The following is a 24,739-nucleotide window of genomic DNA, read 5'->3' on the forward strand; positions in this document are numbered from 1 at the left end:
CCTCCGGCCGGCAGGGAGTTGTAGTTAGTTATCTTTGAAAGCCTTCTCTCTCTTTTGGCATAGGCGGGAAATGTGGCGTCAAGAGGCTGGGATTCCGAGAAAGAAGCGCGGCGTTCACGAAAATACGAGCGACTTCGGCAAGGGGCGGGGCCGCTGGACGTGGATGAAAGCTACAGAGCCAGCGTGGACCAATCAGACCTCTTTGGGGCGGGGCCTCTGGATAAGTGGGCGTGGTCTAGGGGGGAAGTCACCAAGAACGCACCGGAGGTCCTTGCCCGCCCTGGAAAACGCCCTGTGCGGTGAAGGAGAGGTGAGAGGCCAGGGTTCCCATACTCTTGGGTCCTAGGGAGGATGGGGGCCAGAGGGCTGGAAAACTGGGTCCCGGAGGAGGATGCACTGGGTGCCAGTACTTTAGGTCCTGGGAAAAGAGGAGGCTGGGACCCTGGACTCTTGGGTCTGGGGGAGGAGGCGGCCGAGATCCCGGATTCCTGAGTGTGAGAGAGGAGCGTGTTGGGAGCCAGGACCCCTGGGTCTGAGGGCCCAGACTCCTGTGTCGGAGGAAGGGAAAGCCGGAGGCCTGGAATCCTGGGGCCTGGGTAACAAAATGCTTGTGTCTTGATTCTTGGAAGTGGGGGCGGCGCTGGGGGCCCGAACTCCTGGTTCCAGGGGAGGAAGAGGCTTGGGACAGACATTATGCATTATCCAGCCCTCCATCCCCCACAGACCACACTGCCATGCCTCCCTCTGGGCCCCGAGGAACCCTCCTTCTGTTGCCGCTGCTGCTGCTGCTCCTGCTTCGCGCCGCGCTGGCTGTCCCCCTGGAGCGAGGGGCGCCCAACAAGGAGGAGACCCCTGCGACTGAGAGTCCCGTGAGTGGCCCTGCCCTGCTATCCAGCCAGGTGTTTGCAGTGGTACTACAGCTCCTGCAGACCCCGGTGCCCGTAGGGTGGATGCTCCAGTGACTTCCTGGCCCTACAGTTGTAGCTTGTTTTTTGCCCACCATTCCTCCCAGCAGCAGGGGTTTGACTTGGTGAAAAACTGGAGGTCCCTGACTCTGAGGTGTGGAAAATCTGCATCACGCCCCAACTAAACGTCTGTTTTTTTAAGATTCTCTCCACCCAAGAAGGAATTTGAAAACAAACAAACAAAACTACATTTCCCAGTAGCACCATGTTGCTAGTTCCCAGTAGCAGTTGATGTTGGCTAGCTGGGGTATTCTGACTTCACGGTGCTCTTGGGAGTTGTAGTTTAAATTACAAAAGGGCGGGTGAACTGCTTGTTTATTAATTCCAACATGTGTTTATCAAACCCAATAAAAGCTTTGGTCTTAAGGGATTTGGAACTTTGGAGATCCTGAAGGTCAGTGAGTGTCTTGTGGTCCGAATCTTCCTATAGCTCCCCATAAGGATAGGCTGGTCAGACCAGGCGCAGTGGCTCATGCCTGTAATCCTAGCATTTTGGGAGGCCGAGACAGGCGGATCACTTGAGGTCAGGAGTTCAAGACCAGCCTGGCCAACATGGCAAAACCCCATCTCTACCAAAAATGCAGAAATTAGCTGGGCGTGGTGGCTCACGCCTATAATCCCAGCTACTCTGGGAGGCTGAGGCACGAATTCTCGTGCTGGAACCAAGAGAGGTGGAGGTTGCAGTGAGCCAAGGTCACGCCATTGCACTCCAGCCTGGGCAACAGAGCTGAGACTCTGTTTTCTGAGACTGTCTCAAAAAACAAAGAATGGGCTAGTCATTATCCCCTGGAACGGATCATTGCATGTTCCTGGTCCCCACGCTGCAAGCTAGGCCTCTATTCTGTGAAATCCTTGCAGACCCAGGAAGGCTTTGTTGAGTCCCATTTCTTTTCTTCCATTCCACATGTTTCCTGAGCACCTTCTATGAGCCAGGCATAGTGTTGCCTATGTGTTGCATAGTTGTTAGGGCCCAGCCATGTGCATGCCCCATGCCCATGGACTATCCCTGCTCACTGGGAGATGGAAGACAAAGGGCAGGGCTCTATGAGAGTGAACACCAGGGGTGACAGTCAGGGAGGAAGGGAGTCGTGAGTTGAGTTCTTTCTTTCTTTCTCGCTCTGTCACCAGGCTGGAGTGCAGTGGTGCAATCTTGGCTCACTGCAACCTCTGCCTCCCAGGTTCAGGTGATTCTCCTGCCTCAGCCTCCCGAGTAGCTGGGACTACAGGCGCACACCACCACGCCCATCTAATTTTTGTATTTTTAGTAGAGACGGAGTTTCACCATGTTGGCCAGGATGGTCTCGATCTCTTGACCTCTTGATCTGCCTGCCTCGGCCTCCCAAAGTGCTGGGATTACAGGCATGAGCCACCTCATTTTTTCTTTTTCTTTTTCTTTTTTGGATTTTTGCTGTGTCACCCAAGCTGGAGTGCAGTGGTGCAATCACTGCAATCTCCATCTCCCAGACTCAAGCGATCCTCCTGCCTCAGCCTCTGGAGTAGCTGGGACTGCAGGCATGTGCCACCATGCCTAGCTAATTTTTTTTGTATTTTTGATAGAGACAGGGTGTCATTATACTGCCCAGGCTAGTCTCAAACTCCTGAGTTCAAGTGATTTGCCCGCCTCGGCCTCCCAAAGTGCTGGGATTATAGGTGTGAGCCACTGAGTTCTGAACTGGAGAGATATGTTAAGTCAAGAGCAAGGAAGAGAGGAAGTGAGGGGAAGAGCATTCCAGGCAGAGGGAACAGCATGAGCAAAGGCCACTTGGTAGGAGAAAGCAGAGCAAGTTGAGGACGTCAAGGAGGCTGCTGTGGCTGGAGCAGGGAGAGTGAGGGGGAGGGGAGAGGGGGATTATGTGGATCATGTGGGATCTTGTGAGACTTGGTAAAGTGGTAAAGAATGTCTATATATATATATATATTTAATAGACAGGGTCTTGTGCTGGTGCCCAGGCTGAAGCGCAGTGGCAGGATCATACCTCACTGCAGCCTTGGTCCTCCTACCTCAGCCTCCCAAAGCACTGGGATTACGGGCATGAGCTACCATGCCTGGCCTTCTCTCTTTTGTAATTTTATTTATTTATTTTTTCCAACTTATCTTATTTGCTTTTCACCACAACTCTGGGAGGCAGAAGATATATTGCCTATTTTATAAATAGGAAGAGCATAGAAGGCCCAGGGAGAGTAAAGTCCCACCCAGCTACGCATGACAGGGGTGGGACTAGGAGGCCTGGGACTTTTGTCTATGTTGTTCACAGTGCCTGGCATATGATAGGGGCCTGGTGAATGTTTGTTGAATGAATGAATGCATGCATGGGCAGGTGGGTAGATGGATGGGCAGGTGGATGGATGGGCGGGTGGATGGATGGGCGGGTGGATGGATGGGTGGGTGGATGAGTGGATGGATGGATGGGTGGGCGGATGGATGAATGAGTGGATGGATGGGCGGGTGGATGGATGGGTGGGTGGATGAGTGGATGGATGGATGGGTGGGCGGATGGATGAATGAGTGGATGGATGGGCGGGTGGATGGATGGGTGGGTGGATGAGTGGATGGATGGATGGATAGATGGATGGATGGATGGATAGGTGGGTGGATGGATGGGCAGGTGGATGAGTGGATGGATGAGTGGATGGATGGATGGATGGATGGATGGGTGGGTGGATGGATGGATGGATGGATGATGGGTGGATAGATGGGTGGGTAGGATGTATGGATGGATGGGTGGGTGGGATGTATGTATGGATGGGTGGGTGGATGCATGGATGAATGGGTGGATGCATGGATGGATGGATGGTTGGATGGATGGATAAAGGTATGATTCACAGCTTCCCAACAAGTCATGTCCACTCTGAGCACCCACTCTGGGCAGTATTGGGCTGGGTGTTCACTGATGTGATTTTCATTTCATCTTTGCTGCATATGTGGGAAAAGGTAAAAACTGAGTCCCTTGTCAGCTGCCCCAGGGAGCAGGCCATAGCAGTAACAGGAGTGAGGGTGGGGATGGGGGTGGGAGCAGGGGCTGCTATGTCTGTCCTTGTTGCCTCAGGACACAGGCCTGTACTACCACCGGTACCTCCAGGAGGTCATCGATGTGCTGGAGACGGATGGGCATTTCCGAGAGAAGCTGCAGGCTGCCAATGCGGAGGACATCAAGGTGCGGCTGGGGGAGTGGGGGCTGTGGGAGGGGTACGTGCTGGGAGGGCAGAGTTCAGGGGAGGACTGGTTTCTTTTTTTTTTTTTTTGAGACGGAGTCTTGCTCTGTCACCCAGGCTGGAGTGCGATGGTGTGATCTCAGCTCACTGCACCTCCACCCCGCAGGTTCAAGCGGTTCTCCTGCCTCAACCTCCCAAGTAGCTGGGATTACAGGCGTACACCACCATGCCTGACTAATTTTTGTATTTTTAGTAGAGACGGGGTTTCACCATGTTGGCCAGGCTGGTCTCGAACTCCTGATCCGCCCATCTCGGCTTCCCAAAGTGTTGGGATTACAGGCATGAGCCACCATGCCTGACCATACTGGTTTCTTCAAAGGGGCCACATGGCTCCAGCTGTGCCTGTATTTGAAAATCACCAAAGTAAGACTCAGGGAGAAGTTGCTTCTTGGGGTCACAAGCTGGGAAGAGCTTTGGGGAACACAGAATACGTGTTTAGTGCAGAGTCCCACGGGCAGGCTTTCAGTCGCAGCTCCGCCACTTACCAGCTATGGGGCCTCCCTCACCGTGCCTCAGTTTCCCCATCTGTAAAATGGGAGACATCATAGAACCTGCCGCGCACAGTTCGGATTTGGATTTTCCAAGGGAAGGATTTTGGGGTTTGGATTTTCCAAAGGAAGATGTGTAAAGGGTTTGGAAGAGCATGGTGACACTCCTTAGCAAGTGTTCTGGGAGGGCTGCGTTAACAGAATGCTCCCATGGTGCCTTCTACAGAGGAAGAATTCAAAATAAGGGAGGTGCTGGTGTCCCTTACATCACCATGAACTCCCATATCAGGCCTCTAGGAGCACCATCATTGTCCCCATTTCACTGAGTAGGACACTGAACCCTCGTATCAGGATCTGTCCTTCTCATGGACCTGGGTCTCACCACTATGCACGGCTAATTTTGTATTTTTTCTAGAGACAGGGACTTGCCATGTTGCCCAGGCTGATCTTGAGATCCTCCCACCTCAGCCTCCCAAAGTGCTGGGATTACAGGCGTGACCCACCGCACCTGGCCCTAAACATGTGGCTTGATGAATGACAGGAGATGGGGCAGCAGAGGTGGGCAGGGCCTTGAATGCCAGGCTGACGGGCTGGGAGCTGTCCTTCCTGGAGACTCTGAGGAGCTGGGGGACTATAAGCAGGGAAGGGGCAGTATAAGACTGGGGCATGAGAAAGCTTATAAGAAGCTTCCAGAGAAGACAGAGAGCAGGCCCCCAGGCTGACCAGGGTCTCTTCTCACGTCAGAGCGGGAAGCTGAGCCGAGAGCTGGACTTTGTCAGCCACCACGTCCGCACCAAGCTGGATGAGCTCAAGCGACAGGAGGTGTCACGGCTGCGGATGCTGCTCAAGGCCAAGATGGACGCCGAGCAGGATCCCAGTGAGCAGGGGCAGGGCGGGAGGGACAGGCAGGGAGGGGTGGGGAAGGGTGGCCTCACTCCCGGCCTCCAGGTGGTTGTGTGCTAGGCAGGTGAGGCCTCCCTCCCCGCTGCGAAATGTGCTGAAATGTGCGTGGGAGATTGCCCCAGTGTTCCTCCCAGCATGATTTAATATTAACATTACAATGTTGTTTGTTTATATTCTGTTTCCATTTGTTGTTTTTAAAAATCTTTATCATGGGCTGGGCACAGTGGCCCATGCCTGTAATCCCAGTACTTTGGGAGGCTGAGGCAAGCAGGTCACCTGAGGTCGGGAATTGGAGACTACCTGGCCAACATGGTGAAACCCCATATCTGCTAAAAATACTAAATTAGCCGGGCATGGTGGTGCATGCCTGTAATCCTAGCTGCTCAGGAGGCTGAGGCAGGAGAATTGGTTGAACCCGGGAGGCGGAGGTTGTAGTGAGCCGAGATCGCACCATTGCACTCCAGCCTGGACAACAGAGTGAAACTCTGACTCAAAAAAAAAAAAAAAAATCATTGTCATTTAAAATTCTGGTAGAGGCCGGGTGCAGTGGCTCACGCCTGCAATTCCAACACTTTTTGAGGCAGGAGAATCACTCGAGCCCGGAAGTTCAAAACCAGCCTGGGCAACATAGCAAGACCCCTGTCTCTATAAAAAAATATTAAAAAATAAGCTGGGCATGGTAATGCATGCCTGTGGTCCCACCTCCTTAGGAAGCTGAGGTGGGAGGATCGTTGAGCCTGGGATGTCAAGGCTACAGTGAGCCATGACTGCGCCACTGTACTCCAGCCTGGGCGACAGAACAAGATCCCATCTCAAAAAAAAAAAAGTTGAAAGAACTTCAGACTTTTAGAAAAGTTGTAAGAGTAGTACAGAAAACTCCCGAACACCCCTGACCTGGCTTCTCTAGTTAACATTTGCTCCATTTGCTTTGTCACTCACGTTTGGGACTTCACCATCTTGTTACCCTTACACATTTCAGTGTGATAGTCTTGCATAAGTACAGCGATAAAATCGGGAAATTTATCAGGTCACACTGTTTTTCCTTGCTTAGCTAATATCTTTCTTTTTTTTTTTTGAGACAGAGTCTCACTCTGTCGCCCAGGCTGGAGTGCAGTGGTGCAATCTCGGCTCACTGCAAGCTCCACCTCCCGGATTCACGCCATTCTTCTGCCTCAGCCTCCCAAGTTGCTGGGACTACAGGCGCCCGCCACCACGCCTGGCTAATTTTTTGTATTTTTAGTAGAGACGGGATTTCACTGTATTAGCCAGGATGGTCTTGATCTCTGACTTCGTGATCCACCCGCCTCGGCCTCCCAAAGTGCTGGGATTACAGGTGTGAGCCACCGCTCCTGGCCTTTTTTTTTTTTTTTTTTTGGTGAGACGGAATTTCGCTGTCTCCCAGGCTGCACTACAGTGGCGCGATCTCAGCTCACTGCAACCTCCGCCTCCTGGGTTCAACAATTCTCCTGCCTCAGCCTCCCAAGTAGCTGGGATTACAGGTGTGTGCCACCACGCCCGGCTAATTTTGTATTTTTAGTAGAGACTGGATTTTGCCATGTTGGCCAGGCTGGTCTTGAACTCCTGACTTCAAGTGATCCTCCCTTCTCGGCCTTCCAAAGTGCTGGGATTACAGGCCTGAGCCACCGGCCCTGGCCCCCATCTTAAGGTCTTTAATGTAATCTCATCCGCCAGGACCCCTTAGCCCGGAAAGGTCGCACATTCACAGGTTCCGGGGATCAGGATGTGGATATCTTTTAGGGCACCAGTATCCAGCTGCCACAACACCCAGGCTCGTCCCGTCCCTCCTCTGCCCAGAGCCTGCCCCCGGCACCCCAGTGCCCTCAGGCTCGCATTCATGTTCCTCTTGGCTGCTCGGAGCCTGGGTGGACTTTGGCCACACCCGCCCGACCCTGCCCTTCCCCTGTGCACCCTGACCTTCTTGCGTCAGCATTTTTAGAAATTGCTGGGGTGCAGCCTCGGGACCTTTGTCTGTTCGCCGCGCTCTCCCGTGACATTCTTTCTCAGGGCTCTTTGCCTGGTCCATGGACCTTCCGTCTCCCCTGGAATGTCACCTCCTCAGGGTGTCACCGCCCCAGCTGTCCTGTGTGAAGGAGCCTCTGTGTTATTTGTGTCCTTGGTATTCCTTTGTTCACCCCTTAGTCACCTGTTCTCTGTCTCTCTAGACTGGGTGCTCCGAGAAGCAGAACTCTTTTGGTTGTTGTTGTTGTTTTTGAGACAGAGTCTCACTCTGTCGCCCAGGCTGGAGTGCAGTGGCGCGATCTTGGCTCACTGCAACCTCTGCCTCCCAGGTTCAAGCGATTCTCCTGCCTCAGCCTCCTGAGTATCTGGGATTACAGGTGCCTGCCACCATACCTGGCTAATTTTGTATTTTTAATAGAGACAGGGTTTCACCATGTTGGCCAGGCTGGTCTCGAACTCCTGACCTCAGGTGATCCACCCGCCTCAGCCTCCCAAATTGCTGAGATTACAGGCATGAGCCACCCCGCCTGGCCTCCAAGAGTCAGAATTCTGTCATCATTTGATTCCTGCTGTGTCCACAGCGGCCGGCGCTGGGTCAGCCTGGAATAGCGGCTCAACACATGTCCCTGGCACAAATAATGAATTTGAGATTCAGTTTGTACCTGTGTCCTGCACACCTGTCACTCCTCTGGGCTCAGCCAGGGCCGGAGCTGCCTCCACTGCAGCCTGGGTCTCCCAAATTCTAGCTGCCCGTGTGTGTGTGTGTGTGTGTGTGTGTGTGTGTGTGTGTGTGTGTCTGCCCACCTGACCTGTGTGTGTGTGTCTTTCTGCCTGTGTGTGTGTGTGTGTGTCTTTCTGCCCACCTGACCAAGGGCTGGCTGCTAGAGGGCAGGGCTGGGCCGATTCATTGTGTGTGTGTGTGTGTGTGTGTGTGTGTACGTGTGTGTGTGTCTTTCTCCCCACCTAACCAAGGGCCACTGGAGGCCAGGGCCAGGCTGATTCATTTTGGGTCCAGCATTGCACAGCGCAGGCCTGGGCCCCTAGAGGCCTCGGGAGACGTGCGTGCGGTGAGTAAGTGTGTGTTGGCAGCGTGTGTGCTGTCCTGTCCTGCCTGGAAACCCTACCCCTTCCTGACCACTTGGAAGCTCCCATACGAGGGAGGCTGCACTTGTTTGCTGAGGCTGCTGTAACCAAGTACCACTGACCAGGTGCTTCAGCAACAGAACTTGACTGTCTCATGGCCTGCAGTCAGAGTCCAAAGTGAAAGTATTGGCAGGGCTGGTTCCTTCTGGGGCTGTGAGGGAGGATCTGTACCAGGCCCCTCTCCTTGGCTTGCAGACGGCCGTCTTCTCACTGCATTTTCACACCATCTTTCCTCTCTGTGTGCCTGGCCCAAATTTCTCCTTTCATTATTATTTTTTATTAATTATTATTATTATTATTTTTTTTTTTCCGAGACAGAGTTTTGCTCTCGTTGCCCAGGCTGGAGTGCGGTGGCGCGATCTCGGCTCACTGCAACCTCTGCCTCCCAGGTTCAAGCGATTCTCCTGCCTCAGACTCCCAAGTAGCTGGGATTACAAGCACGCGCCACCATGCCTGGATAATTTTGTATTTTTAGTACAGATGGAGTTTCGCCATGTTGGGCAGGCTGGTTTCGAATTCCTGACCTCAGGTGATCCACCCGCCTTGGCCTCCCAAAGTGCTAGGATTACAGGTGTGAGCCACCGTGCCTGGCCTATTATTATTTTGAGACAGGGTTTCACTTCTATCCCCCAGGCTAGAGTGCAGTGGTGCGATCTCGGCTCACTGCAACCTCCCCCTCCCACGCTCAAGTGATTCTCCTGCCTTAGCCTCCTGAGCAGCTGGGACTACAGGCACACACCACTGCACACAGCTAATTTTTATATTTTTTGTAGAGATGGGGTTTCACCATGTTGCCCACGCTGGTCTCGAATGCCTGAGCCCAAGTGATCCTCCCACCTCAGTCTCCCAAAGTGCTGGGATTACAGTCATGAGCCACTGTGCCCAGTCATAAATTTCTGCCTTTCATAAGGTCGCCAATCATGTTGGATTAGGGCCCACAGTAATGACCTCATCTTAACCTGATTCCCTCTGTAAAGACCTAGTCTCCAAATCAGGTCACATTCTGAGGTACTGGGGCTTAGGACTTCAACATAGAAACTTAGGGGCACACAATTTAACCCCTAAGATTGGTTGATGCTTTATCAAAAATTTTGATGTTTTTCTTTTGTTTGTATGTATGTATGTATTTATTTATTTATTTTTCAGACGGAGTCTCACTCTGTCACCAGGCTGGTGCAGTGGCGTGATCTCGGCTCACTGCAACCTCCACCTCCCGGGTTCCAGTGATTCCCCTGCCTCAGCCTCCCAAGTAGCTGGGGCTACAGGTGCGCACCACCATGCCCAGCTAATTTTTTATGTTTTTAGTAGAGATGGGGTTTCACCATGTTGGCCAGGATGGTCTCAATCTCTTGACCTTGTGATCCACCCCCCTTGGCCTCCCAAAGTGCTGGGATTACAGGCGTGAGCCACCGCACCCAGCCTTGTTTGTTTTTTTAAAGAGTGGTTGAGGCTGGGCGCGGTGGCTCACACCTGTAATCACAACACTTTGGGAGGCCGAGGTGGGTGGATCACCTGAGGTCACGAGTTCAAGACCAGCCTGGCCAACATGGTGAAACCCTGTTTCTGTTTCTACTAAAAATACAAAAATTAGCCGAGTGTGGTGGCACGCACCTGTAGTCCCAGTTACTCGGGGCTGAGGCAGGAGGATTGCTTGAGCCTGGGAGGCGGAGGTTGCAGCGAGCCGAGATCCTGCCACTGCAGAGTGAAACCCTGTCTCCAAAAAAAAGAAGGAAAAGAAGAAAAGAAATGGTTGAGTGTCATGGCTTTTGGATGTCCAATGGCTGGTTCCCATCCTTGCTCTGCCACTTGCTAGCTGGTACCCTAGACCAGTCACAACCCCTCAAGGGGTCTCAGTTTTCACATTCATAAAATGGGGATAATCATAAAACCCATGTTGTCAGGATTTTGTGGAAAGTAAATGAATTAATACAGTTAAAGTGCTTAGGGCATGGCCTGGCATCTAGTAAGTGGGCAGTACCTGTTAGTTTTTATTATGGTTATTATTGTAAGCATCAGACTCAGTCATGGGATCACCTCCTCCAGGAAGCCTTCCCTGGTTGCCCCAGGTTCAAGCTGTCTTCTGGGCTTCCCTAGTGCTGTCCGTGACTTCTTTAGATCATGTCTGGCCCAAGATGGGGGTTCTGAAAGAACATGCCCTGAGGTGTTGGACTCTTCCCTCTCTTCCAGATGTACAGGTGGATCATCTGAATCTCCTGAAACAGTTTGAACACCTGGACCCTCAGAACCAGCATACATTCGAGGCCCGCGACCTGGAGCTGCTGATCCAGACGGTAATGGGAGTGGGTCCGGAGGCAGAGGATTGAGGGTAGCTTTGCGGAAGGGGAGAAGGGGACAGAGTCCCAGACGTGAGCCAGCTCACCATTCCTGCCGGTGTTCTCTGAGGTTGGAGGCTGGTAGAGGGCTGAGTCGTTTCTTTTCTTTTTTTTTTTTTTTTTTGAGACGAAGTCTCGCTATTTTCCCCCAGGCTGGAGTGCAGTGGTGCAATCTCGGCTCACTGCAACCTCCGCCTCCCGGGTTCAAGCGATTCTCCTGCCTCAGCCTCCCAAGTAGCTAGGATTACAGGTGCCTGCCGTCACGCCCGGAAAATTTTTGTATTTTTAGTAGAGACAGGGTTTCACCATGTTGGCCAGGCTGGTCTCGAACTCCTGACCTCAGGTGATCCACCCGCCTCAGCCTCCCAAAGTGCTGGGATTACAAGCATCAGCCACCGCACCCAGCTCTTCTTATAGTGATACCCACCGTAATCCAGCAGGCCATCATCTTAACTAATTACATCTGCAAACACTCTATTTCCAAATAAGATCACATTCTGAGATTCCAGGTGGACATGAATTTGGGAGTGTGGGGGGAGTATACTGTTCAACCTGGTATTGTTAACTCCATTTTACAGAGGTGGAAACTGAGGCACAAAGAGGCTGAGTAACTTGCCCAGTGTCACAGAGCTTATGAGATTTGGTCACAAAGCAAAGCCTAGATTTGAACGCTGGGCAAAATAGAAACCTCTTGTTCTTTTTTTGGTTTCTTTTTACTTTTTTTTTTTTTTTTTTTTTTTACCTGAGACAGCGTCTTGCTCTGATGCCCAGGCTGGAGTGCAGTGGCATGATCACAGCTCACTGCAGCCTCGACCTCCTGGGTTCAAGCAATCCTCCCACCTGACCCTCCTGAGTAGCTGGGACCAGAGGTGCAAGCCACCGCACCAGGCTAATTTTAAAAATTTTTAGTAGACACAAGGTCTCGCTATGTTACGTGAGTTAGTCTTGAACTCCCGGGCTCGAGCGATCCTCCCACCCCAGCCTCCCAAAGTGCTAGGATTCCAGGTGTGACCCACCTCTCCTAGTCTGACCTTATGTTCTTGGCCACCTAGCTGTACCTGAAATACATAAATACTAAGTTCACCACGTATGTTGTTCCTATTTACTTATTCCTCCAAGATCTGGAGATTGTGGAGGACTTGAAAGAGGTGGGTTGAAGTTGCTATTGTATAACCGTCCCAATCTGTTTTGAATAAAGAGAAGAAAGTGTGTTATGGGGCAGGAGCAGTCATGGAAACCAAAAAGGGTGACATCAGGCTGTGCGCGATGGCTCACGCCTATAATCCCAGCACTTTGGGAGGCTGAGGTGGGCGGATCACCTGAGGTCAGGAGTTTGAGACCAGCCTGGCCAACATGGTGAAACCTCGTTTCTACTAAAAATACAAAAATCAGCTGGGCCTGGTGACACATGCCTATAATCCCAGCTACTCGAAAGGCCGAGGCAGGAGAATCACTTGAACCCGGAAGACAGAGGTTGAAGTGAGGCAGTGAGCAGAGATTGTGCCACCGCACTCCAGCCTGGGCAACAGAGCAAGACTCCCTCTCAAAAAAAAAAAAAAAAAAAAGGGACATTAGGACACGAGACGTAAGAAAGACAGGTAGAGGCTGGGGCTGCCCTCAGCCAGGTTCAGGGCCAAGGGCCTGCCATTTACAGGCTGGAATTGGGGACTGGGCAGAGGCGGCAGAGGGGAATGACCCTGTGCCTTTCCCCAGGCCACCCGGGACCTTGCCCAGTACGACGCAGCCCATCATGAAGAGTTCAAGCGCTACGAGATGCTTAAGGAACACGAGAGACGGCGTTATCTGGAGTCACTGGGAGAGGAGCAGAGAAAGGAGGCAGAGAGGAAGCTGGAAGAGCAACAGCGCCGGCACCGCGAGCACCCTAAAGTCAACGTGCCTGTGAGGACCCCATTTGTGCCCATCCACTCCCTACCACATCCAGTTCAAACGCAAGACAAGAAAGCAGTTAAAGAACTACAATTCCCAGGGGCCCTTGAGGCAAAAAACTCCCTGTTACTGTACCTGGCTGCCCCAGGGTCTGCTGGGAGTTGTAGTTTTCTTAGTTTTCTTGCCTGAGGGAGATGATGTTTGTTGGATGAGGGTAAAGGGATATTTGGTTTTATCCCATGGCATCCAGACTTCTTGCTCATGAGCTCCTGGCTCTCCCCTCCACAGGGCAGCCAAGCCCAGTTGAAGGAGGTGTGGGAGGAGCTGGATGGACTGGACCCCAACAGGTTTAACCCCAAGACCTTCTTCATACTGCATGGTAAGGTGGGGAGGGAGTTCCAGAGCCAGGATGAACCCTAGATTCTGACCCTTCTAGGACCTGAATGCTAAGAGGGGTGTGTCTGTCCCAGGAGGGCTTAGTCAGGCCCAAGAGCCAAGCCTATGTCCCCTGGTTGACCAGACAGCCCTGCCTCTCCCGACTACAAGGCTAGGATCTGCATGGAAGGGTTGGGCCTCTTTTCTAGCAAACACCAGACCTCGGGGTTCTAAGGACAGCTGGTGTCCTCTGTAAGCAAACCAGGCTTGGCTAGGCCTGGGCCCTCTGCCCACAGCAGCCCAGGAGAAGCCCTGGTCCACTCTGGGAGCCCTGTCGCTAGGAGTGGGTTGTTCCCTAAGAACCAGGCCTCCAGAAGCCTGGAAAACCCTTTCTCTTTTTCTTTTTCCTTTTTTTTTTTTGAGATGGAGTCTTGCTCTGTTGCCCAGGCTGGAGTGCAGTGGCATGACCTCGGCTCACTGCAACCCCCTGCCCTCCGCCTCCCGGGTTCAAGTGATTCTCCTGCCTCAGCCTCCTGAGTAGCTGGGATTACAGGCATGCACCACATGCCCGGCTAACTTTTGTATTTTTAGTAGAGATGGGGTTTCACCATGTTGGCCAGGCTGGTCTCGAACTCCCAACCTCGTGTGATCTGCCCCCTCAGCCTCCCAAAGTGCTAGGATTACAGGCGTGAGTCACTGCGCCCGGCCTCGAAAGCCCTTCCTCTATGGTGGATCAAAGGCACACTCCCCTCAGTCTGTCTCTTCCTGTCTGGAAATGTGGCCTGGGGTTGCCAAGCCCCCTCAGGTATGCCAAGCACCCTGTCCCAGAATCTGCAGCCGGTCAGAAGAGCTTAGCAAGGCCTGACTCATTCATTCAGCAAACCTTTCCTAAGTTCCCTCTAAGGACCAAGCTTTGTCAAGACCCCGTGGATACAACTGTAAACAAAACAAAGTACCTCCCCCTCAGAGCCAGTGATCAGGCACACAGATCATACCATACTTTAGTAACTCCACGAGACTGTACAGTATGAGAGGTGCTAGCATTTTACGTAAGCTGCCAATTAAATTAACGCACCATTGAAAACAAGATGCGTCCTGGGCTGGGTGCAGTGGCTCACGTCTGTAATCCCAGCACTTTGGTAGGCCAAGGTGGAAGATGGCTTGAGCCCAGGAATTTAAGACCAGCCTGGACAACAAAGTGAGACCCTATCTCTATTTAAAAAAAAAAAAAAAAAAAATAGACCAGGTGTGGTGGCTCACACCTATAATCCCAGCATTTTGGGAGGTTGAGGTGGGAGGATCACCTGAGGTCAGGAGTTCAAGACCAGCCTGGCCAACATGGTGAAACCCGCATCTCCACAAAAATACCAAAATTAGCCGGGCATGATCGTGAGTGCCTGTAATCCCAGCTACTCAGGAGGCTGAGGTGGGAGAATCACTTGAACTCGGGAGGCGGAGTTTGCAGTGAGCCAAGATCGTGCCATTGCACTGCAGCCTGGGTGACAGAGCAAGACTCCATCTCAAAAAAACAAAGAAAAAAATAAAAATTAAAAGTTAAATAAAGATACATCCCTATTTCAGGGGTGATAAAATAGAAGAACACAAAAGTGCATCTCAGAATCAACGAAGGTTCTAGGCCGGGTGTGGTGGCTCACGCCTGTAATACCAACACTTTGGGAGGCCTAGGCGGGTGGGTCCCTTGAGGCCACGAGTTGGAGACCAGCCTGGCCAACATGGCAAAACCCAGTCTCTACTAAAAATACAAAAATTAAAAAACAAAACAAAACAAAAATTAGCCAGGCATGGTAGTGCTCACCTATAGTCCCAGCTACTCAGGAGGCTGAGGCAGGAGAATCGCTTGAACCCGGGAGGCGGAAGGCGGGGGTTGCAATGAGCTGAGATCACACCACTGCACTCCAGCCTGGGCAACAGAGTGAGACTCTGTCTCAAAAAGCAATAAAAAGTAAAAAAGAATTAGAAGATTCTGTAATGGGGTCTCAGGTAGTGACGTGTACTACCTCGCAGCCTTGACCACCCAGGTTCAAGTGATCCTCCCCCTCAGCCTCCCAAGTATCTGGGACCACAGGCACGTACCACTATGCCTGGCTAATTTTTTAAATTTTTAGTAAAGGCAGGGTTTTACCATGTTGCCCAGGCTGGTCTCAAACTCCTATGCTCAAGCAATCCACCTATCTTGGCCTCCCAAAGTGCTGGGGTTACAAGCATGAGCCATCCCACTGGGCACCACCCCCCGTGTTTTGTGGGTTTTTTTTTGAGACAGGATCTTGCTGTGTTGCCCAGGCTGGACTCAAACTCCAGGCCTCAAACAATCCTCCTGCCTCAATCACCTGAGTAGCTGAGACTGCAGGTGTGTGCCACTGCGCCCAGCTTTAAACATGTTTAATTGTACAGTTCAATAGTATTAAGTATATTTACACTGTCATGCAACCAATTCTGAGAGCTCTTCATCTCGCACAACCGAAACTGTATCCATTAAACCACTCGCCCTCCCCTTCTTTCCCCCGCTCTCTAGCAACCACCATTCTATTTTCTGTCTCTATGATTTTGACTATTTTAGGTACTTCATGCGAGTAGAATCTTTTGGTATTTGTTGTGTGTGTGTGTGTATGTGTGTGTGTTTGGCTTATTTCACTTAGCATAATGGTGAGGAACTGAAGTTTTCATTCTACTGGATATTAATTTCTATTTCAATTGCCCCATGTGGCTAGTGGCTGCTGTACTGGAGTCCCAGCACAGCTCTAGAGAGGACATTTGGGCTGGATGCGGTGGCTCACGCCTGTAATCCCAGCACTTTGGGAGGCCGAGGTGGGTGGATCCCTTGAGTCCAGGAGTTCAAGGCCAGCCTGGGCAACATGGCACAAACCCATCTCTACAAATAAAATACAAAAATTAGCTGGGTGTGGTGGCGTGCATCTGTAGTCCCAGCTCCTTGGGAGGCAGAGGTGGGAGGATCACTTGAGTCCAGGAATTCAAGGCTGCAGTGAGCTATGATCATACCAGTGCCCTCCAGCCTGGGCAACAGAGTGAAACCCTGTCTCTAAAAAATAGAAAATAGGCTGGGCTCAGTGGCTCACGCCTGTAGTCCCAGCACTTTCGGAGGCCAAGGCAGGCAGATCAGGAGCTCAAGAGATTGAGACCATCCTGGCCAACATAGTGAAACCCCGTCTCTACTAAAAATACAAAAATTATCTGGGCATGGTGGCACGCACCTGCAGTCCCAGCTACTCAGGAGGCTGAGGCAGGAGAATCACTTAAACCCTGGAGGTGGAGGTTGCAGTGAGCTGAGATCATGCCACTGCACTCCAGCCTGGCAACAGAGCGAGACTCTGTCTCAAAAATAAGTAAACAAATAAATAGGCCCGGTGCAGTGGCTTACCCCTATAATCCCAGCACTTTGGGAAGCCAAGGCGGCTGGATCCCTTGAGACCAGGAGTTCAAGACCAGCCTGGGCAACATGGCAAAACCCCATCTCTACGAAAACAAATACAAAAATTAGGTGGGTGTGGTGGCGTGCATCTGTAGTCCCAGCTACTTGGGAGGCTGAGGTGGGAGGATCACTTGAGCCGAGGAGTTCAAGGCTTCAGTGAGCTACGATCACACCATTGCACTCCAGCCTGGGTGACAGAGTGAGACCCTGTCTCTAAAAAATAAAAAAATAAAAACCTTATTTAATCTTTTTAATCAGGCAGTCCCTACAGACCAGAATAGGTTCAGAGCAACTCCCTATACCTTTTTTTATTTTTCATTTTTTTTATTTTTAGAGATGGGGCTTCCCTTTGTCACCCAGGCTGGAGTGCAGTGGCGTGATCATGGCTCACTGCAACCCAGACCTCCTGGGCTCAAGTGATTCTTCCACCTCAACCCTTAGAGTAGCTGGGATCATAGGTGCACACCACCATGCCCAGCCAATTTTTAAATTTTTTTTTTCTTTTTGAGGCAGAGTCTTGCTCTGTTGCCCAGGCTGGAGTGCAATGGCATGATCTTGGCACACTGCAACCCCCGCCTCCCAGGTTCAAGCTATTCTCCTGCCTCAGCCTCCTGAGTAGCTGGGGTTACAGGCACTTGGCATTATGCCTGGCTAATTTTTGTATTTTTGTAGAGACGGGGTTTTACTATGCTGGCCAGGCTGGTCTTGAACTCCTGACTTCAGGTGATCCTCCTGCCTCGGCCTCCCAAAGTGCTGGGATTACAGGCGTGAGCCACCGCACCCGGCCCAATTTTTTACTTTTTTTTTTTTTTTTTTTTTTTTTGTAGAGACAGGGTCTAGCCATCTTTTCTAAGCTGGTCTCGAACTTAATGTGCTCAAGTGATCTTGCCTTAGCCTTCCAAAGTACTGGGATTACAGGCATGAGCCCCTAAGTTTGGCCCCTACATTTTCTTTAATCTTAATCAATTTAAATTTAAACAGCCCATGTGGCTAGCGGCTACTGTACTGGACAGCGCAGATCCAGAGTTTAGGCAGAGAAGAGACCCCCAGGCCTGAGCCCTGGGCCGCACTAGCATGTGGAGGTCAGGAAGAGGATGGAGCCGTCAAAGGAGGTGGAGGGGCAGCCAGAGAGGACAGAATCATGTTCTGGAAGCCAAGGGCAGAAAGTCAAGTCAGATGCAGGTAGAAATTAACCACTGGATTTGCAAGATGAGGGTTCCTGGCCTCCTCTGCAGGAGGAAGGTTGTGCTTGTCTGAGGGAGCCGAGGAAGGAGGGCCGGTGGTGAGGACAGGAAGTGTGGCTGACCGAGCCTGAAGCCCTGCAGCTGTGGGGTCTACGTTGGTAGGAGAGGCTCCCCTCACAACTGGAGTCGGCACTGGCCTGGTTGTCTGGGAGGCAGAGGTCCCTGATAACCCTGGAGCTGACTCTGTGTCCAGAGCACTGAATGCCAGGGCCAGAGAATCCTGCATGACAGTGACCCAAGCATGTTTCCTCGAACCCTCCCTTTCATCTATTCCATTCTCAACCCCCTGGTCGCTAGGCAGTGGCCCTAGCAACGGGTCTAGTGGGGTGCTAAAGCCTGGGGGCCACCGTTCCACCGCGGGAGACCCGTAGTTACCTGTCCTCTGATAACAGACCCCACATCAGCCCAAAATTTCTTCACCAGGGACCTTACACATCCCGTCCTCGGTCCCCTGAGATACCTTGCTATCCTCTTCCCTTCAGATATCAACAGTGATGGTGTCCTGGATGAGCAGGAGCTGGAGGCACTCTTCACCAAGGAGGTGAGCATCTTGGAAGCCTCGGGCACCTGGAGGGACGCCCAGATCAGCCACTTGTTTCCTCCTAGCAGTCCCCTTAAATCCCCCTGGATGGGAGCTCAGTGAAAACTACAACTCCCATCAGCCCCTGGGGCAAAAACGGCTCCCAGGAGTGGTGGCGTGCGCAAAGGACTGCTGGGAGTTGAAGTTGTCGGGATTGAGCTCGCTGGGGACCTCTCAATGCTGTCTGCCTCTCGCTTGCTCCTGCAGCTGGAGAAAGTGTACGACCCAAAGAATGAGGAGGACGACATGCGGGAGATGGAGGAGGAGCGACTGCGCATGCGGGAGCATGTGATGAAGAATGTGAGGTGGGGGCCAGGCGGGGGAGAGGACGGGCCCCCAGCTCTGTCACTCACCCTTATCTGGCTCCCCAGGTGGACACCAACCAGGACCGCCTCGTGACCCTGGAGGAGTTCCTCGCATCCACTCAGAGGAAGGAGTTTGGGGACACCGGGGAGGGCTGGGAGGTGAGAACATGGGGAATACTCGGGGTCCTGAACCTCTCTCTCTTCCAGCCATGACCTTTCTTTCAGAATCTCAGGCCCCTTCTCTTTCTCTCTGGGTCTCCGTCCATTCTTCTGGGTCACTGCATCTCTATCTCTGGGTATCTGTTCTCCCTTGTCTCTAGGACTCTTATTTATTTATTTATTTATTTATTTATTTATTTATTTATTTATTCTGAGACGGAGTCTCACTCCATCGCCCAGGCTGCAGTGCAGTGGCACAATCTCGGCTCACTGCAGCCTCCACCTCCCAGGTTCAAGCAATTCTCCTGGCTCATCCTCTTGAGTAGCTGGGATTATAGGTGCGTGCCACCACACCCAGCTGATTTTTGTATTTTTAGTAGAGGCAGGATTTCACCATGTTGGCCAGGCTGGTCTCAAACTCCTGACCTCAGGTTATCCACCCACCTTGGCCTCCCAAAGTGCTGGGATTAGAGGTGTGATTTTTTTTTTTTTTTTTTTTTTTTTGAAACAGGGTCTTGCTCTGTCGCGTAGGCTGGAGCCCAGTGGTGGGATCTCGGCTCACTGCAACCTCCGCCTCTTGGATTCAAGCGATCCTCCCATCTCAGCCTCATGAGTAGCTGGGATTACAGGCGTGAGCCACCATGCCTGGCTAATTTTTGTATTTTTTGTAGAGATGGGGTTTTGCCATATCGGCCAGGCTGCTCTAGAACTGCTGGACTCAAGCGATCCACCTGACCTGGCCTCCCTAAGTGGTGGGATTACAGGCATGCACCACCGCACCACACCTAGCTAATTTTTGTATTTTTTGGTAGAGACAGGGTTTTGCCATGTTGGCCAGGCTGCTCTGAAACTCCTGGACTCAAGCTATCCACCCTTCTCAGCCTCCCAAAGTGCTGGGATTACCCAGGCTGGAGTGCAGGGGTGTTATCATGGCCCACTGCAGCCTCAAACTCCTGTCCTCAAGTGATCCTCCTGCCTGAGCCTCCCTATTAGCTGGGACTACAGGCACATGCCAGCATGCCTAGCTAATCTAGCTCATTCTTTTATTTATTAATATTTTTTGAGACAGGGTCTCCTGTCACCCAGGCTGGAGTGCAGTGGTGTAATCATAGTTCACTGTAGCCTTGAATTCCTGGGCTCAGGTGATCCTCCTTCCTTAGCCTCCTGAGTAACTGGGACTACAGGCACATACCACCATGCCCAGCTAATCTAGGTCTCTGTTTTATTTATTTATTTGTTTGTTTATTTTTCAATACAGAGTTTTGCTCTTGTTGCCCAGGCTGTAGTGCAATGGTGCATTCTCAGCTCACTGCAACCTCCACCTCCCAGGTTCAAGCAATTCTCCTGCCTCAGCCTCCTGAGTAGCTGGGATTATATGCACGTACCACCATGCCCAGCTAATTTTGTATTTTTAGTAGAGACGGGTTTCTCCATGTTGGTCAGGCTCATCTCAAACTACTGATCTCAGGTGAGCCACCCACCTCAGCCTCCGAAAGTGCTGGGATTACAGGTGTGAGCCATGGTGCCTGGCCTATTTCTATATATTTTTCAAGATGCCCGGCCAATTTTCTGTAGAGACAGGGTCTCGCTCCGTTGCCCAGGCTGACCTTGAACTCCTGGCGTCAAGTGATCCTTCCCACTTTCACCTCCCAAAGTCCTGGGATTACAGGTGGGAGCCATGGTGCCCGGCCTTGTCTCTCGGTCTTTATCCCACTCCCACCTCCCACTTGGGCTTCTTTGCCCACCCACATGGCCCTGGCCTCCCAGCCTCCTCTACACCTCCCCCATTGGCACAACCCTCTCCAACATGGGTGGGCCGAGGTTGGACCTGTGCCCCTGATGGCCCCTGTGCCTGCCCTGCAGACAGTGGAGATGCACCCTGCCTACACCGAGGAAGAGCTGAGGCGCTTTGAAGAGGAGCTGGCTGCCCGGGAGGCAGAGCTGAATGCCAAGGCCCAGCGCCTCAGCCAGGAGACAGAGGCTCTAGGGCGGTCCCAGGGCCGCCTGGAGGCCCAGAAGAGAGAGCTGCAGCAGGTGACAGCGGGGGAAGCTGCTTCCATCCACTGAATCTCTGGCTGCCCGTGTCCGTGTCCCCATGGGTGTCCAGAAGCTGGGAAGGCCTGTGGCCACCATGTTAATCACTGGGGGAGCCTCAAGTATTCACCGCCATCTTGAGTAAGGGCAGACGTTTTCCCGTCTCTGACGGCTCTGTGGCTGCCATGTGAGATAAGGGCAGTAAGGCTGTAAGTGAGGAGGGAAAGGCCCAGGAGGGGGAGAAAGGCAGACTCAGCCAGGGATGGGTGAGGGTTTCCCTGTCCCAAAGCAAGACCCAAGCCGTGACTGGAGGGAGAACTGGATCCTTGACTATTATTAAGCCCGACTGTCAATGAAAGAGAAAAACTGAGGCCCACGGAGAAGGGATTGGCCAGTGACCACTTAGCAGGTTGCTGTGAAGTCTCAGTTTGGGGACTGAGGCCTGAGCACTTGCAATGCCAGCGTCACACCCTCTTGTCTGTGTGACCCCCCCACCTCCCACAGGCTGTGCTGCACATGGAGCAGCGGAAGCAGCAGCAGCAGCAGCAGCAAGGCCACAAGGCCCCGGCTGCCCACCCTGAGGGGCAGCTCAAGTTCCACCCAGACACAGGTGCTGGCCCTAGTCCAGGGAGGAGGGGCTGCAGGGCTGGACCCCTGGGTCTGAGGTTGGAGGGGCTGGAGCCTGGACTCCCAGATCTGAGGGAAGAGGGACTGGGGGCCCAGACTCCCAGATCTGAGGGAAGAGGGACTGGGGGTCCGGACTCCTGGGTCTGAGGGACAAGGGGCTGGGCCTGGACTCCTGAGTGTGAGTGAGGAGGGGCTGGGGGCTGGGACCCCTGGGTGTGAGGGAGGAGGGGCTGGGGGCTGGGACCCCTGGGTGTGAGGGAGGAGGGGCTGGGGGCTGGGACCCCTGGGTGTGAGGGAGGAGGGGCTGGGGGCTGGGACCCCTGGGTGTGAGGGAGGAGGGGCTGGGGGCTGGGACCCCTGGGTGTGAGGGAGGAGGGGCTGGGGGCTGGGACCCCTGGGGGAGGAGGGGTTCGGATGTCCTGTGCCACCATTCCCTCCCTCCATTTCCAGACGATGTACCTGTCCCAGCTCCAGCCGGTGACCAGAAGGAGGTGGACACTTCAGAAAAGAAACTTCTCGAGCGGCTCCCTGAGGTTGAGGTGCCCCAGCATCTGTGATCCTCCGGGACCCCAGCCCTCAGGATTCCTGATGCTCCAAGGAGACTGATGGGCGCTGGATGAAGTGGCACAGTCAGCTTCCCTGGGGGCCGGTGTCATGTTGGGCTCCTGGGGCGGGGGCACGGCCTGGCATTTCATGCATTGCTGCCACCCCAGGTCCACCTGTCTCCACTTTCACAGCCTCCAAGTCTGTGGCTCTTCCCTTCTGTCCTCCGAGGGGCTTGCCTTCTCTCGTGTCCAGTGAGGTGCTCAGTGATCGGCTTAACTTAGGGAAGCCCGCCCCCTCCCCTTCTCCGTCTGTCCCAAGAGGGTCTGCTCTGAGCCTGCGTTCCTAGGTGGCTCGGCCTCAGCTGCCTGGGTTGTGGCCGCCCTAGCATCCTGTATGCCCACAGCTACTGGAATCCCCGCTGCTGCTCCGGGCCAAGCTTCTGGTTGATTAATGAGGGCATGGGGTGGTCCCTCAAGACCTTCCCCTACCTTTTGTGGAACCAGTGATGCCTCAAAGACAGTGTCCCCTCCACAGCTGGGTGCCAGGGGCAGGGGATCCTCAGTATAGCCGGTGAACCCTGATACCAGGAGCCCGGGCCTCCCTGAACCCCTGGCTTCCAGCCATCTCATTGCCAGCCTCCTCCTGGACCTCTTGGCCCCCAGCCCCTTCCCCACACAGCCCCAGAAGGGTCCCAGAGCTGACCCCACTCCAGGACCTAGGCCCAGCCCCTCAGCCTCATCTGGAGCCCCTGAAGACCAGTCCCACCCACCTTTCTGGCCTCATCTGACACTGCTCCGCATCCTGCTGTGTGTCCTGTTCCGTGTTCCGGTTCCATCCAAATATACTTTCTGGAACAAATGCATGGCTCCGTGCCTGTGTATCTGGACTGGTCCCTCCAAAACGCTATTGCCACGTCACCTGCCGGAGTCCTCATCTTTGAAGACTGGATTCAAGCATCACTTCTGAGAGGCTCAATCCTGGTATCTTTCTGTCTGCCCCTGATGAGTCTGCAGCCTTCACTCAGGGTCCCTTCAGCCACAAGGACAGAAAACCCAAACCTGGGATTAAGCAATTTTTTTTTTTTTTTTTTGAGATGGAGTCTTACTCTGTCACCCAGGCTGGAGTGCAGTGGTGTAATCTCAGCTCACTGCAACCTCTGCCTTTTGGGATCAAGCGATTCTCCTGCCTCAGCCTCCCGAGTAGCTGGGATTACAGCTGCCTGCCACCACGCCCGGCCTTCTAATTTTTGCATTGTTTTAGTAGTGATGGGGGGTTTCACCATATTGGCCAGGCTGGTCTCGAACTCCTGACATCATGATCTGCCCACCTTAGCCACCCAAAGTGCTGGGATTACAGGAGTGAGCCACTGCACCTGGCGGGGATTAAGCAACTTTTAAAAGATGAATTTGGCCAGGTGCTGTGGCTCACGCCTGTAATCCCAACACTTCGAAAGGCCAAGATAGGGTGGATCACTTGAGGCCAGGAGTTCAAGACCAGCCTGGTCAACATGGCAAAACCCCATCTCTACTAAAAATACAAAGATGAGCTGGGTGTGGTGGTGGGCACTTGTAATCCCAGCTACTCGGGAGGCTGAGGCAAGAGAATTGCTTGATCCTGGGAGGCGGAGGTTGCAGCGAGCCAAGATTGCACCACTGCACTCCAACCGGAGTGCCAGAGCAAGATTCCATCTCAAAAAAAAAAAAAAGAATGTACCAGGTATGGTGGCTCCACCTGTAGTCCCAGCACTTTAGAAGGCAGAGGCGGATAGATCATGAGCTCAGGAGATGGAGACCATCCTGGCTAACACGGTGAAACCCTTTCTCTACTAAAAATACTAAAAAAATTAGCTGGGCGTGGTGGCAGGCACCTGTAGTCCCAGCTACTCAGGAGGCTGAGGCAGGAGAATTGCTTGAACCCAGGAGGCAGAGGTTGCAGTAAGCCGAGATCATGCCACTGCACTCCAGCCTGGGTGACAGAGCGAGACTGAAAAAAAGAAGGCTGAGGCAAGAGGATCACTTGAGCTGAGGAGTTTGAGACTAGCCTGGGCAACATAGCGAGACCCCATCTCTCAGAAAAAGAAAAAAAATTAGCTGGGCATGGTAGTGTGTGCCTGTAGTCTCAGCTGCTTAGGAGGCTGGTGTGGGAGGATCCCTTGAGCCCTGGAGTTTGAGGCTGCAGTGAGCCATGATCTATCACTCCACTGCACTCCAGGCTGGGTGACAGAATGAGGCCCTGTCTCTAATAGAAAAAAGAATAAATAAAAATGAATTATGATAAAAACCAAGATGTCCCAAGGCAGGATGACTTCAGGGAACCAGGTTCTCGCATCCCCTAGCTGTGCCAAGGATAGGTTTGGGGGCTGGACTCCCCCCTCATGGTCCCAAGGTAGCTGCAGCTGCTCCAGATGTCACCAACAGCCAGTGAAGGAAGAGGCCGCATTCTGTTCTGGGCATTGTTAAGTGGGAGAAAATCTGTCCCCGGAGTTCCCTCTCCTTTCAGCCCTCTCCTC

General features: G+C 52.8%; 1 protein-coding gene across 2 annotated transcripts; it reads left to right on the forward strand.

Annotated features, from left to right (window-relative positions):
- Window positions 1–25: 25 nt before the first annotated feature.
- Window positions 26–23,088, forward strand: NUCB1 (nucleobindin 1). Of its 2 annotated transcripts, none has more exons than XM_003814293.4 (13): window positions 26–310; window positions 724–869; window positions 4,013–4,120; window positions 5,411–5,543; window positions 10,880–10,983; window positions 12,739–12,924; window positions 13,201–13,291; window positions 18,462–18,520; window positions 18,767–18,859; window positions 18,931–19,023; window positions 20,887–21,057; window positions 21,562–21,667; window positions 22,135–23,088. In XM_003814293.4, the coding sequence occupies exons 2-13, from the start codon at window positions 735–737 to the stop codon at window positions 22,239–22,241; spliced, it is 1,386 nt and encodes a 461-aa protein (XP_003814341.2). In that variant the 5' UTR covers window positions 26–310; window positions 724–734; the 3' UTR covers window positions 22,242–23,088. The 2 variants fall into 2 exon arrangements, with proteins under 2 accessions (XP_003814341.2, XP_034802761.1); XM_034946870.2 differs by having other exon boundaries at window positions 302–596.
- The last annotated feature ends 1,651 nt before the right edge of the window (window positions 23,089–24,739 follow it).

Source organism: Pan paniscus, chromosome 20 (genome assembly GCF_029289425.2).
Source record: "Pan paniscus chromosome 20, NHGRI_mPanPan1-v2.0_pri, whole genome shotgun sequence".
Lineage (NCBI taxonomy): Eukaryota > Metazoa > Chordata > Mammalia > Primates > Hominidae > Pan > Pan paniscus.